Consider the following 15,139-nt stretch of genomic DNA (forward strand, 5'->3'; position numbering starts at 1 on the left):
TATATATATATATATATATATATATATATATATATATATATATATATATATATATATATATATATATATATATATATATATATATATATATATATAATGTACGCACACAAAGGGGCTACTGTCAGTTGCCTCAGACACCTGAGTTTCAGTGAGGAAAAGAAGATGAGGTTTAGAAGAGGAGAGGTGGTGTTCTACAGATTGAAAATTAGATCTTAGACCACGAATGTTGCAGAAGTTAATGAAGAAAAAGTTGAGGGGGGTGTCAAGACACTTAGGGTCGTCGACAGCCAGGCAGTCTGACCTGGGGACATTTATGGTCCACTCCCCAGATGGTGACTCCGAGGCTGGTGTAGGAGTCGCCATGATGATTTTAAAATTTTTGAGTGAAGGGTGTGTGTGTTATTAGATGCTTGTAGTTTTGTGTGGAGGAAGAGAGTTGTCTTTAGAGGGCAAGCTGTGACTGCCCCCTTGTGTTGTGAAACACAAAGAGAAACGTTCAGTGAGGTCACAGCTGGGTTTAATGATAAGTTCACAGCACCCCCTGAACAGTGCTTTAGACCTCACTGGGAGTAATTATCGTTTCGGCAGGTGTCTACTGCCTCCTCCTATAAATTAGGAGGTTGGTTGGTGGGTTAGGTTACTTTTAGGTAGCTGATGAGAAGATGACGGCCCTCCACGAGGCGAGACTTCTTGTACCAATCATGAGATGAGACTGCTCGCACATCCGCAGTGTGCGGGGACTTCCCTGCGTGCAGGCCCTCCCCACAGTGTCTTACAGTATATGGAAGTTTGCTTATTCTTTATAATAAAAGCGTCACGTACAATAAGAGAAATTACATATCATGTAGGACACACTGAGACCTTGCTGTGAGTGTAAAAATCCTTTTTGGGGACGAGTCTGATAAAATGCCAAAATTGCATTCCTTTATTCAAAATCTGATTGGGTGGTATTTTGTTACGTAAGATGAGAGGCTCATGTGATTGGCCACACAGGCTCTCGGCCCTCGTGTCTCGGCAGTCGGCCATCACACTCGCCGCCTTAGTTGAATATGAGATGCTAAGCAAATGGACTATGTCTATTCACTCTGTAAGCTTATCAAAATATATTTTGGATAAATTTGTATGGATTTCGTTCCCACTCTTACTTCAATCTTCCTCTTATCTATTTTTTTTTTTTTCCCCTTTCGTAAGTAAAACTTATTTTCAAGGGCTTGGTGTCGAGTGTCGATCTTTCATACAAAGCTACGAGCAGCGTGAAATTAATTTTATCTTTACTATGCAAGGCAAAGATACAGTAATTAATACAATGATTTAAGTAGCATATTCGGGATTTGGTAATTGTATCCAATTTTACTGAGCAAAACGAATCTCATTAATTGTCTGGCTGTCTCACGAATCCAGTGGTCGTCACCCTCCCGACACGAGTACCGTGCGACAAGTAACCATCTAGCCGCCTCAGGATTCCAGTAATCCAGTAATTCTGTTCCTTGTAAAAGGATGGAACGTATTATCTGCAAATCTCTATTTGGTTTCATTGATGAGTCGCAATTTGGCTTCAGGCCTTCTGTTACTGACCAGTTACTGCTAACATATGGCTTTATAACCTACTGGTACGGTCATGGGCATATGGTTGACTTAATCCTTGACCGTGTTCTTCATCAAACTTTCATCGAGAAGTTGGTAGCTATTATAATCTCGGGCAACCTACTACAATGGATCACTAATTTTCTTTTGGGTCGTACAATGAAAGTTTCAGTTAATGGTCATGCTAGTACTTCAAAGCCAGTTTTAAGTTGTGTTCCTCAAGGCTCAGTTCTGGGTCCATTGCTGTTCCTCATTTTTATCAGTTATATTTGCTCTCAGATCCATTGTAATTACAAAATGTTTGCAGATGATACAAAGTTATATTTTCATTCATCAGCTCCTTTACCAGCTTGCTCTCAATCTCTGCCCGACATGCAGAATAGCACTGGCTTGTTGTCATCAGTAGCTACTTCCTGGGGGCTTGAAATAAATTGAAATTTAACCAACATGTAATATGTGCAGTTGCTAAAGTGGTGCTGTCACAAACTTTCTGAAATCTACGGTCTGCTGCTCAGTAAACTTCATGTCATTTCTCTCTGTATCTGATGTCTGACATATCCTGGACTTTGCATCTCCAGTCTGGAATTTTGGGTTTCTTGGGCAGAACAAGCTCCTGGAATCTGTCCATCGCAGGTGGACTAAACAGATAACTGGACTGGCAGACCTTTCTTATCAGGAGAGGCTTGCCAGGCTAGGACTTTTCTCTGTCAGGGGTAGGTTATTAAGACAAGGCCTTATATATTGTTGCCGTATTTTCCATGGCCTCGGTATCATCTCACCTACGGATATTTTTACCACGAGTCCAGCAGTTGGCGCGAGGGGCAATAGATATAAAATTCATATGCAACGTTCTCAGTCAGAAACTCGTGGACGGTTTTTCTCTTATCGAATCATCCAGAGATGGAATTCATTACCACATGGGTTTGTTGAAGCACCCAGTCTCCCTGTATTTGAGTCTAGATTACACACCTTCTTGGGTGATGACCTATTATCTACATGATTATATCTTTGTTCATTCAATCCACACACTTTGTACTAGTTCATGACCTTTTTTTTCCCCCTTTATTTATTCATTTTTATTTAATTTCTATTACTGAAAGATACACTCAACCAGTCAATCATTATCATGTATAGGAGTGCTGCCTGTTTGACTGTAGTATCAGTCTGGGCCTGTCCCTCCCTCGCCCAGCCTTGGCTGGACTCAGGGTGGTAAGGCCCTACCAGGTGAGTTGACAAATGAGTCACTCTCCTCATACGAGTACCGCGCGATCCGCCAGGCCGAGTAATCGGATCCACCAGTACCAACGCTGACGGATCCTGCCTCGCCCCAGCATTCAAGGCATAGGGGGGCTGGTCAGCGACGCAGACAATTAACAGATTAGTGTATTGTTATCAAAAGAAGGTCGGACTGCCTTTCTGTCGACGACCCTAAGTGTCTTGACACCCCCCTCAACTTTTTCTTCATTAACTTCTGCAACATTCGCGGTCTAAGATCTAATTTTCAATCTGTAGAACACCACCTCTCCTCTTCTAAACCTCATCTTCTTTTCCTCACTGAAACTCAGGTGTCTGAGGCAACTGACAGTAGCCCCTTTTCTGTTCCCTCCTACTTTCTCTATCCTCATTTTCGATCCAAAGCTGGATGCTGCGTTTATGTGCGCAATGACTTAACCTGCTCTCGTGCCCACGCTCTTGAATCTTCCGAGTTTTCCACCATCTGGCTACGACTACAGAGTCACTCTCATACTAAATTTATCTGTGCTGTATACCTCTCACCTAACTCCTCTGATTATAAGAAATTCTTTGACTACTTAACTTCCAAAGTGGAGCACATTCTGACCCTCTTCCCTTTTGCAGAGATCTCCATTCTTGGAGACTTCAATGTTCACCACCAGCTTTGGCTATCCTCTCCCTTCACTGACCATCCTGGTGAACTAGCCTACAACTTTGCTATCCTCCATGACCTAGAGCAATTGGTGCAACACCCTACTCGTATTCCTGACCGTCTTGGAGATACGCCCAACATTCTTGACCTTTTCCTGACCTCTAATCCTTCTGCTTATGCTGTCACCCTTTCTTCTCCGTTGGGCTCCTCCGATCACAATCTCATATCTTTATCTTGTCCTATCGCTCCAATCCCTCCTCAGGATCCCCCTAAGCGAAGGTGCCTCTGGTGTTTTGCCTCTGCTAGTTGGGAGAACCTGAGGTATTTTGCTGATTTTCCTTGGAATGACTACTGCTTCCGTGTCAGAGACCCATCTTTGTGTGCTGAGCGCATAACAGAGGTGATAGTGTCTGGCATGGAGGCGTACATTTCTCACTCTTTTTCTCGTCCTAAACCTTCTAAACCTTGGTTTAACACAGCTTGTTCTCGTGCTATACATGATAGAGAGTTGGCCCACAAAAGGTACTTAAGCCTTCCATCACCAGAATCTCATGCACTTTATATTTCTGCCCGGAACCATGCCAAGTCTGTTCTCCAACTAGCCAAAAACTCCTTCATTAACAGAAAATGTCAAAACCTTTCAAGATCTAACTCCCCACGTGATTTCTGGCATCTAGCCAAAAATATCTCCAATAACTTTGCTTCTTCTTCTTTCCCTCCTCTATTTCAACCAGATGGCACCACTGTTATCACATCTATTTCTAAAGCTGAACTCTTCGCTCAAACCCTTGCTAAAAACTCTACCTTGGACGATTCTGGGCTTGTTCCTCCCTCTCCTCCACCCTCTGACTACTTCATGCCACGTATTAAAATTCTTCGCAATGATGTTTTCCATGCCCTCGCTGGCCTAAACCCTCGGAAGGCTTATGGACCTGATGGGGTCCCTCCTATTGTTCTCCGAAACTGTGCCTCCGTGCTTGCACCTTGCCTAGTCAAACTCTTTCAGCTCTGTCTGTCAACATCTACCTTTCCTTCTTGCTGGAAGTTTGCCTACATTCAACCTGTTCCTAAAAAGGGTGACCGTTCTAATCCCTCAAACTACCGTCCTATTCCTTTAATTTCCTGCCTATCTAAAGTTTTTGAATCTATCCTCAACAGGAAGATTCTTAAATATGTATCACTTCACAACCTTCTATCTGATCGCCAGTATGGGTTCCGTCAAGGCCGCTCTACTGGTGATCTTCTGGGTTTCCTTACTGAGTCTTGGTCATCCTCTTTTAGAGATTTTTGTGAAACTTTTGCTGTTGCCTTGGACATATCAAAAGCTTTTGATAGAGTCTGGCACAAAGCTTTGATTTCCAAACTACCCTCCTACGGTTTCTATCCTTCTCTCTGTAACTTCATCTCATGTTTCCTTTCTGACCGTTCTATTGCTGCTGTGGTAGACGGTCACTGTTCTTCTCCTAAATCTATTAACAGTGGTGTTCCTCAGGGTTCTGTCCTGTCACCCACTCTCTTCTTATTATTCATTAATGATCTTCTAAACCAAACTTCTTGTCCTATCCACTCCTACGTTGATGATACCACCCTGCACTTTTCCACGTCTTTCCATAGACGTCCAACCCTTCAGGAGGTAAACATATCACGCAGGGAAGCTACAGAACGCTTGACTTCTGATCTTTCTAAAATTTCTGATTGGGCCAGAGCAAACTTGGTATTGTTCAATGCCTCAAAAATTCAATTCCTCCATCTATCAACTCGACACAACCTTCCAGACAACTATCCCCTCTTCTTCAATGACACTCAGCTGTCCCCCTCTTCTACACTGAACATCCTCGGTCTGTCCTTTACTTATAATCTGAACTGGAAACTTCACATCTCATCTCTAGCTAAAACAGCTTCTATGAAGTTAGGTGTTCTGAGACGTCTCCGCCAGTTTTTCTCAACACCCCAGCTGCTAACTCTGTACAAGGGCTTTATCCGTCCATGTATGGAGTATGTTTCACATGTCTGGGGGGGTTCCACTCATACTGCTCTTCTAGACAGGGTGGAATCAAAAGCTTTTCGTCTCATCAACTCCTTTCCTCTAACTGACTGTCTTCAGCCTCTCTCTCACCGCCGCAATGTTGCATATCTAGCTGTCTTCTACCGCTATTTTCATGCTAACTGCTCTTCTGATCTTGCTAACTGCATGCCTCCCCTCCTTCCGCGGCCTCGCTGCACAAGACTTTCTTCTTTCCCTCACCCTTATTCTGTCCACCTCTCTAACGCAAGAGTTAACCAGTATTCTCAATCATTCATTCCTTTCTCTGGTAAACTCTGGAACTCCCTGCCTGCTTCTGTATTTCCACCTTCCTATGACTTGAATTCCTTCAAGAGGGAGGTTTCAAGACACTTATTCATCAATTTTTGACCATTGCCTTGACCCTTTTATGGGACTGGCATTTCAGTGGGCATTTTTTTTTATTAGATTTTTGTTGCCCTTGGCCAGTGTCCTTCCTACATAAAAAAAAAAAAAAAGGGAACAAGATGAATAAATATATAAATGCTACAAGAGTAAGATGGAAGAATGTACGATCGCGACTTGTGGAGATCGAGATGCACCTGGGGTGTCAACAACATACCTCGTGAACTGGTGTCAAGGGGCGACTGTCATGAAAACGAAAATGTAGACTAAAGTACCAGAGCGAAATTTAATTTTGCCTTATGGAGAACATTCAATAATGTCATGTATTTCTGAAGTACCCACTGAAAATAACTCGTTGAATTCACCCTATTATAAGAAAAAAGTAAGATAAATAATAATGCAGTATCATCCCTAAACTGCGCCGTTCGCACTAGATACTTGTTTTGAAAATACACCGAACAGGGCGCAGCTTGATGGAACAGAGTTACCTGCACGGCCCTCAATGCACGCACGGGATGGTAAGTTTAGATTTCGAGTTCGCCAAAGAGTAAAAGGAACTTGAGTGAATAACTTTAAACCTCCATTGAGGGGTATTAAAAGGGCTTAGAGGAGGATCAGGCGGCCCTCGATCTTCTTCCCTGGGCTAGTGTGAGGTTGGATCCCGCCTCCAGATGGCCTCCAGCACCTCCAGTGTAAACAAGGTAGGGTGTGAGTAGCTCCGGTGCGAGTGTTCCTGGCCTGACCTGGGGATTGGCCTGGGTCACAGACGCTAGGTGAAGGTGGTGGCGGCTTGTACCACTCAAGGTGACATTGACTCTGGTGAGGAAGGCAAGGGGGGCGGGGCACAACAAAGCTAAGCCAAACTGTATCCGTGGTCTTGTAAAATTCGCATGATGTTTTTCGGGGGGGTGACTTCTTCTTAGCCACGCAGTAAAGTGTTTCCAAATAACACAGCTTCTGGCTCGAGGAAATATTGTACCACATGAAAGCACTGCGCTGAATTCTACCAATTATTTTTGCAGTGAAATTCTGTTTGGAAACTTCGCGTTAGAAATATTTTTGGTAATGCTCTGTTCCTGTACAAAATTTGATATTGTGCTATATTGTTTTTAGCCAGCAAATCAGACGGCATCCATATTTAACTGAAAAGTTTTTCGTCAAAAATATGATGAATACATCAAGTTTACATGATAATACTTATCAGGTTTTGGTCCTTTGGCTTAGCTTCATTTAGCATTATTTATTATTTTTACATATAATATTTGTCACTGATAAACTAAAAATTTAATCAAAACAAAAGGAGATTGTCAGGCTCATTTGTAACTATTACTTGTCTTTTGTGATCATTTAGTCAATACTGTCATTAAGAGGATAAAAAAAAAATAAATAAATAAATAAATAAATAAAAATAAAAATAAAGAATAATAAAAAAAAATCAATAAATAAAACCTGAAAAGTTTCTACCTCAAAGATTTAGTGTCCAAACTGAATGCTAGCAAATTGTCTACTAACTTATGTAATCATCATAAGATATGAGGGACGTATCAAGGAATCATCATCGCCATGATCATACTCATTATAATGTTGATTGTCATTATTATAATTTTTAAAAATCTCCATAAACATTTGCATGTGTCAAGCTTGTTCATCAAACAGTGGCTTGCTTACAATCTAGTGATCTCTTGCAGCTTCTCAGCATAAGTCTAGGTCTCCAAAGTCATGCATTTTTCATTTTGGATCTATTCCGAACAAATCCTCATGAATTACATTCAGCTTTAACTATTTTTTCTCTCTCTCTCTCTCTCTCTCTCTCTCTCTCTCTCTCTCTCTCTCTCTCTCTCTCTCTCTCTCTCTCTCTCTCTCTCTCTCTCTCTCTCTCTCTTCTTCACTACATTTCTAAACCAGCTCAGTCAACATCTCTTGAACCTACTTAAAAAACAAACTTATCTCCCCAGCCACTTCACTATCTTTGATTGCAGGTCACAGATTCAGTGATGTACAACACAAATTTTTATCATGCTCTTCTCCATTCACATGTGTGTGCATATATCTTTCCCTTTCTATTGATTACAATACACTTTTATGCTTCAGAGGGCTGGGAGGATGTCGTACTAACAGAAGAGACAAAGAGACAGGAAGGACGCGAAGATGAGTCTGGGAAACATAAGCATTAACTGTCCGTGGGAGGACAACTCACCAGAGCCTCTCTTAGACATTTGTGGAAAATATGTCATCGCTCATCCGGAGACCTTCTGTGTTCTACACCAACTCAGTGGGCTGTGGTTCCTTCGGCCAGGCACGGCCCTCCCAACAGAACTGTGTGAGAGGCTGATAAGTCTGTGGCAAGACATAGATCCAGAAGCACTTGATGATAGGTTTATTAATATATTTAGAGACTTGGCTAATACAAGATTAAAGAGAGTAACTTTGAGAAACTCTTCAGTGTCTGATGATGGGCTAGGTGTTCTTCTCTCTCATAATTTAATTGAACTTGATATTAGTAACTGTAGTAAACTCTCAGAGCGAACATTAGATAACATAAACAAATATGGTGACAGTCTCCTGACTCTAGTGATTGGAAAAACTAAAGACATTCTACCGAGTTCAGTGTCAGCTGGAACACAGCTTGAGTCAAGCACTGGAAAAGATGGCAGCCCAGTGAGTGAGGTGAGAAAAAGAGAGTACATCCTGCGAACCCCAAACCTACGGAAACTTGTGGTGCGGGAGCTGATACAACCCAAGGATGATGGGTACTTTGTTCTGCTCTTGCAGCCACTCACAAAGCTGACTCACCTTGACTTGTCAGGCTGCTTCTTCCTTCATGACATCAAATATCTCCTTCCCATGAAGAATCTAGTCTCCATAAATCTCCACTGTGCGCAGAGAATACAAGACACAATCCCAGTTCTTTCTGAAATCAAAACATTGAAGTCAGTATTAAATGTTTTAGTTAAATATAATGGTTAACTAATATTTGCTAACAAAATGTAGCTGGTGATATATGTGATTATTGATAATAGTTATAAAGTAATTCATGATGGATATCTTGTGCATAATATCTTACTTGTAACATTTGTTACATCTTGTGATTTCCTTCCCTTCCTCAGATTTTTGGATGTGTCTCAAGCCAACCAGACGTATGGCATGTTTGAGTGCCCAGACACAACACTAGCCAATCTGGTGTCAAGTTTGCCAAATCTTACAAGCTTGGATATTTCTGGCACAAATTTGTCAGGGGATGGCACGTTTGATGAATACAGAGATTCAGATGATGTAAATCCTCCTCCTTTCTGTTTCTTGTAGAACACTAAAGAATAACATTACAAAGATGTTGGTGTGTGTGTGTGTGTGTGTGTGTGTGTGTGTTTTAGTTGTAAGTTTCAAAATACGGTTTACTCAATTTCATATAGGGAAAAAAAACATTACCTATAGATTTATTTAAGACAGTTGCTGCTACATGAAGGTTAAAGAGATTTGTTTATGGCTGCAATATTGTTGTTCATCTTTTTGTAGTTATATTTGCATAATTAACATCCACCTTTTATTTAATCCTAATATAGTTTAAAATTGGGAAGGAAGAAATGCTTAGTAAGCATCTTTCTTTTACATAAGATATTATTATATTTAAATGCATGTAGAAATGGGATGGAAGAGTCTTGATAATGAAATGAAGAATTAAGGCTTGAGGTTGCACTGCAGGGTTACTAAATATGCATATGGTGATAAAGAATTTGTGAAGAGTCTCTCACACTACAAGACAAATTTGTATCTTCCCAAAGGAGCATCACAGTGATGTAGAGGCAGACTTATGTGATATTCCCGGCTTGCGATGTCGCATCAACAACCCACTGGAGTTCTTGGGTCTTTACAACACACTTCATGATGCTTGTCACAGAAGCCACATCCCTGCCAGGGTGGTAAGTCTTCTTGTTGGCAGTGATAGCTATGGAAAAATTGATGCTTGTTTCTTAATATTCTTTTTTGTTTACACTATATTGTGCTGTAATATCATAGTGAAGGTATCAACTTTTTATGAAAGCCTGCACATGCAAGTGTGCATTAAGTACTGATATATAATTTTTTCTTGATGCAAGATTTTTCTTCCTCTAGAAAGCAGATATTGAAAATATAATGGATGGGTATGATACAGACTGCCTGTTTAACCAGATCACTGGTGATGCCAATGAGGAGCAGATACTGGCTGCCATGGAAGCTTATTTAGATCGGCCTGATGTACTCGTCAAGGCCCTAAATGAGCTGTTCCATATCTTCCGGTTTGAGACGTGCCATGACCAAAAGCGAGCCCTCAACCTCATCCTGCTGGCCATGCTCAGGCACCGCCGGGAGAAGCACATTCAGATATCTGGAAGGTCAGTGGACAATGGTGGTTTCTTTTTTAGTGCAATGTGAGTTGTCAGTTCAAAAGTCAGAAAATGTGCAGGTTTTCTTTCTGGTATTGCTGTAATGTAGGAGCTTGCAACAAACACTGTGATTTGATTGGAAAAGTGTCTTCAAGGGCAGTAGCCACAGCAGAAAAGCAAGAGAAAAATCTCTTGCTCCTGTCTAGGTACCTCATCATTGCTTGCACTTGCTATCTCTCTTGCATATACCAGAATTGAAATTATATTTTTTCAATGTTTCTATTTTAAGTTCCTTCTCTTATCATAACTTTTATCATTTTGGTAAGATTACTCTTTCCCAGCCATGCCTCCACTGATAAACAGATTGAATTGTCACAGTGGCATTATGCATCCTTGCTTCATTTCCAAACTTATTTTCAGGTTCTCATCCATTTCTTTCATTTGATACTTGCATACATGTAAATGTTACATTTTCAGTTCAGCTAAAACTTAAGTGCTTGGCATGACATAATGATAGTAATAGAACTTTTATTTTTGAGCAGCGCATCACTGTTCTATATTGCTAAGACTGAAGACAAAAACAGTCTGAGTGTAAGAGCCAGACAGAAGATGATTGGGGTGTTGTTGGATGCAATGGAGACTCATCTAGATGACTCTACTATGATGCGAAATGGATGTCTCACTCTCTGTCAGTTCAGGATACCTCAGGATGTGGCAAGTGTTATTCCCAAAGTTTTTAATCCAAGTAAAAATTTATAAATGTGTGAAACTACATATGCTGTTGTATTGCATGGTTTTTTGTTTATGTTCCTCTCAAACCATGTTTTTCTTAACTGACAATCTTTCCTTTATCCAGCTGTTTGAATATCGACGTCTTGTCCAGCTTCTGCTGCGCCTCATCAAAGGCCGAGATGATGGTGATGATTTTGTGCGAAGGATTGCCATTTATCTCCTTAACTCCCTTGCTTGCCAGGTGGATGGAGAACAAAAGGAACTTGTTGGAGATCTAGGAGCAATAGAGGTTAGGGACTTCATATCTAACTTAGGTGATGGTTTTATGTCATTACTACCAGTAGTTTGTTGAATCTCATTTGTAAGCTATTATTAAGTAAGAATTTGTATGTCTGCAGTAACAAGATGTATATTGTTTGCAGACAATGCTGAAGCTGATCAGTGACAGGCTGCAGGATGATATGCATGATGACATGCTGGAGATTGCCTGGTCTGCAATGTGGAATGTGACTGATGAGACGCCTATCAACTGTCTTCGTTTTCTTAATGGCGAAGGGATGACCTATTTCCAGAAATGCCTCAAGGCAAGTTTTATAATTCCAGTATCTCATCTTTTCTACCACTACTAATAACTTAACAGTAATATTGCTGTTTTATCCTTTTGCTTTATTGGATATTTCACATTTATGTGATCCATACCATTCTCACTACCAGGCATTTCCGGATAAACCCGAATTGTTGCGAAACATGATGGGACTGTTGGGCAATGTAGCAGAAGTGAAGGAGCTTAGACACCGCCTCATGACTCCTGAGCTCCTCACCACCTTTGCTGATCTTCTAGATTCCAACTCGGATGGCATTGAGGTCAGTCTCAGTTCTATGTACCATTTTTTTTAAAGGTGAAAGGCTGCCAGATCCACATTTAGATGTGGTGCAGATATTGGGTCTATAATTACATGATGTATTTTGTCCTGTACTGACAAATCATATAGTTTGAACACTCTTTATATGAGAACTGCATTTTCTGACATTTTCATTGTTAATTTAGATTTTATGAGCATTGGTGTGAGAAATTCAGAACGAGATATGTGTTTTGGCCTCTGTGTTTGAAAATGTTTCTTATGTTTTCTTTGAGAGTCAGTCTAAAGACCACAGTGTGATTCAGGTATAGTTATTTCAAAATACCATTTACATGATACCATTCAGATTTCTTTAGAAGGAAAATAAAGTATTGAAAGTGTGATGTGTATAAAAGAATTGGCATTTTATGTAAACATGAAGATATAAAGTGTGGAGTATCACTTATGGGGGTGAGATGCTGCACCCTAAGGCAGTTTATTATGCAGAGAGAACTGTGGTGTGGTAAGTCATTAGTTGTTATGATTTCTTTGGACCCAGGTGAGCTACAATGCTGCAGGGGTGTTGTCCCACATTGCCAGTGGTGGGCCTGAGGCCTGGACCATTGACCGTCCCACCAGGGCTGAAGTGCTGGAGAGAATGGTGGCAGCAATTGAGCGCTGGGACTTGGCCTCAAAACGTAACATTAATTACAGGTAAAGTGACATTTTAAAATACTTAGGAAATATTTTTACTCTCATTTAAACTTAGTCCTAGTTCATGTAAGTTGGGAAAAGTTTGTCTTCTCTGTATAATTAAATTTTTATTGTCTTCTTAATTTTAAATAACTTAGTAATCTGTTTGTTTTGATACCTGTCACATGGAACTCTTTCAAAGGGATGACCGTAGCACAGGAGCCTCCATTTGCTTTTGACCATATTCTTTGTGCTTCATTGTAATGAGGCAATAAATAAAGAGATATTAAAGCTAGTATGAACTTACTTAAGTATATGGTTGATGTTTTTGTAAACTGTCTGTAAATGTTCATCATATTACCTTTGTATCCACAGTCATGCTTTATCTTTTGTAGATCATTTGAGCCCATCCTAAGACTACTGGAGGTTTACCACACTCCTCAGTGTCAACACTGGGCTGCCTGGGCACTGGCCAATCTAACCAGAGTTTATCGTGAGTCTCTTTCCTCATATTAAAAAAATAGCTTTATTATTTTTATTTTTATGTTAAAGTTTACTTCTTTATGTGCTATATGATTTTGCTGTGCTTCATAACTTCAAATAGCCAGCCTGTTGTCAGTAATGCCAACCTTGGCTAAGAGTCAAAAAGTTGCACTTGTACAAAATAATGAATTGTGAATTTATATTATCTTTTGTTTTTATTAGCTGATAAGTATTGCTCACTGGTGGAGGAAGAGGGAGGAATACAGTTACTACAAGCCCTTCTAGCTTCCCCAACCCCTTATTCCCGCATCAAGATTCTGGCACAGATTGTCATCGTTCAGTGCCAACACTACAAGGTGAGTGTCAAGCATCCACCAGATAGAGACTGTGACATCTCAGGTGTGTACAAAATTTACAGAAATATGAAGTACAGTACTATGGATTTTGTTAAATAATTAAAAATTAGACCTCATGTAATTGAGAGAGAGAGAGAGAGAGAGAGAGAGAGAGAGAGAGAGAGAGAGAGAGAGAGAGAGAGAGAGAGAGAGAGAGAGAGAGAGAGATATGAGTTCATAAATAAAGTAGGATACGTGACAGTGAACATGATTCATTCCAATGTAGCATTCATTATGGTAAATGTACATTATGGCGACTGAAGAACCCATAGGAAAAATGTATTGGTTCCAGGAAACCAGAAAACAATGTAAAAAATTTCATAATTTTTGAAAAAAAAAACATCAAAATAAGCACATTTGTACTACTGCATTTGAGATACATAAATATATACAGTTCCCTCCTAGTTTCACGCCTAGTCCTAAATTCTTAACATCTCGGGTTTCATGCTGCTGTGACAGGTATAGGTCACACTTACTCACTATTGGCGTCACGCGTATACATATGGTAAACCCCCATAAGTTGGAGCTCTCTCTCTCTCTCTCTCTCTCTCTCTCTCTCTCTCTCTCTCTCTCTCTCTCTCTCTCTCTCTCTCTCACACAATCCTAAGAATTGTTAAATATAATGTGAGTGATTGAGAAGGAAAATGGAATTACATATACAAGTGAGAAAGAGTGGAAAGGATGAAGTGAAAATGACATTAAATGAATGAGGGAGAGAGAGAGAGAGAGAGAGAGAGAGAGAGAGAGAGAGAGAGAGAGAGAGAGAGAGAGAGAGAGAGAGAGAGAGAGAGAGAGAGAGTATCACTTCCTAGTCCCTGTATCAAAATTCCAGTGCTCGCACAAGTGGCGAGTTTATTATGCCAGTTTTGGTTTGTTATTCTGATTAAATATTTATTAAAATTTCAGTGCATTATTGCAGTTTTATATTACAACGACCATGCGTTGTCACGTACCCTACTGTATAATGTTAAAATTACAAGTCCGGTCTTTTTATTTCAGGAGGATGGATCTTTGGAGCACATGGATCTGGATTCAAACTCTTAGAGAGAATATAACATCGTCAGTTTTGGAGTCATTCTTGAAGTTTCTGGAATGATGTTTTAGTGTGATATTTGTTGTCTCCTCTGTTGACAGTGGCTGGTTATTAATGTTCTTGGCAGAGCTAATCAAATGAAGCAGAACTGTTTCTTAGAAATTCATTGTGAGGAAAGTAGTTATATGGAGATTTGTTTGTAAGATTCTCTGTCAAGTTACAGAGACTTGTAAAACAACAGTCTAATACATACATTACTTTAAAGTTTACTGCTTTGAGCTTCTGAGACTGACATTCACGTTATTTTCTTACCTGCCAGTACCTCTGGATAATATTTGACTCTTGGCATGCATTGATTTTTCAATTTAGCTTACAGCAACACTTTGATTATCTATCGGTTTTCAATGCAGCTCTCAATAAATACTCCTTATGCATTCTTGGTATCTTTTATATTGCATATAGAATTATATTTACTGTACAGTGACCTGTGGCTAGTCCTATCGTGTTAAGCCCATCTGTGAGTGTTACATACAGTTATCCTTGTCTCCATGCAGCATTACCACTGCTTGCTGCTCAGGAAGGATAATAGATTACCACTGATATTCCTTAGGGCCTGTCATGTAAACTTTTTGTCAGTAGGAAATAGGACCTGATTAGTGAACAATTGAATATTATGACTTTATTGACTTATTCATAAAATTGATGCTTATTTCTTTACTTTATATAT

At 40.0% G+C, this 15,139-nt stretch overlaps 1 protein-coding gene across 4 annotated transcripts; it reads left to right on the forward strand.

The window, feature by feature from the left end:
- Positions 1–6,272: 6,272 nt before the first annotated feature.
- On the forward strand, positions 6,273–14,846 carry LOC135114656 (protein zer-1 homolog). Of its 4 annotated transcripts, none has more exons than XM_064030503.1 (13): positions 6,273–6,394; positions 7,968–8,806; positions 8,984–9,149; positions 9,656–9,793; positions 10,044–10,246; positions 10,780–10,951; positions 11,094–11,258; positions 11,392–11,553; positions 11,684–11,833; positions 12,368–12,522; positions 12,897–12,994; positions 13,207–13,340; positions 14,379–14,846. In XM_064030503.1, the coding sequence occupies exons 2-13, from the start codon at positions 8,025–8,027 to the stop codon at positions 14,421–14,423; spliced, it is 2,370 nt and encodes a 789-aa protein (XP_063886573.1). In that variant the 5' UTR covers positions 6,273–6,394; positions 7,968–8,024; the 3' UTR covers positions 14,424–14,846. The 4 variants fall into 4 exon arrangements, with proteins under 4 accessions (XP_063886573.1, XP_063886572.1, XP_063886571.1 ...); XM_064030502.1 differs by lacking the exon at positions 6,273–6,394 and adding an exon at positions 6,470–6,577; XM_064030501.1 differs by lacking the exon at positions 6,273–6,394 and adding an exon at positions 6,549–6,695.
- Positions 14,847–15,139: the final 293 nt, after the last annotated feature.

Source organism: Scylla paramamosain, chromosome 28 (assembly GCF_035594125.1).
Source record: "Scylla paramamosain isolate STU-SP2022 chromosome 28, ASM3559412v1, whole genome shotgun sequence".
Taxonomy (NCBI): Eukaryota; Metazoa; Arthropoda; class Malacostraca; order Decapoda; family Portunidae; genus Scylla; species Scylla paramamosain.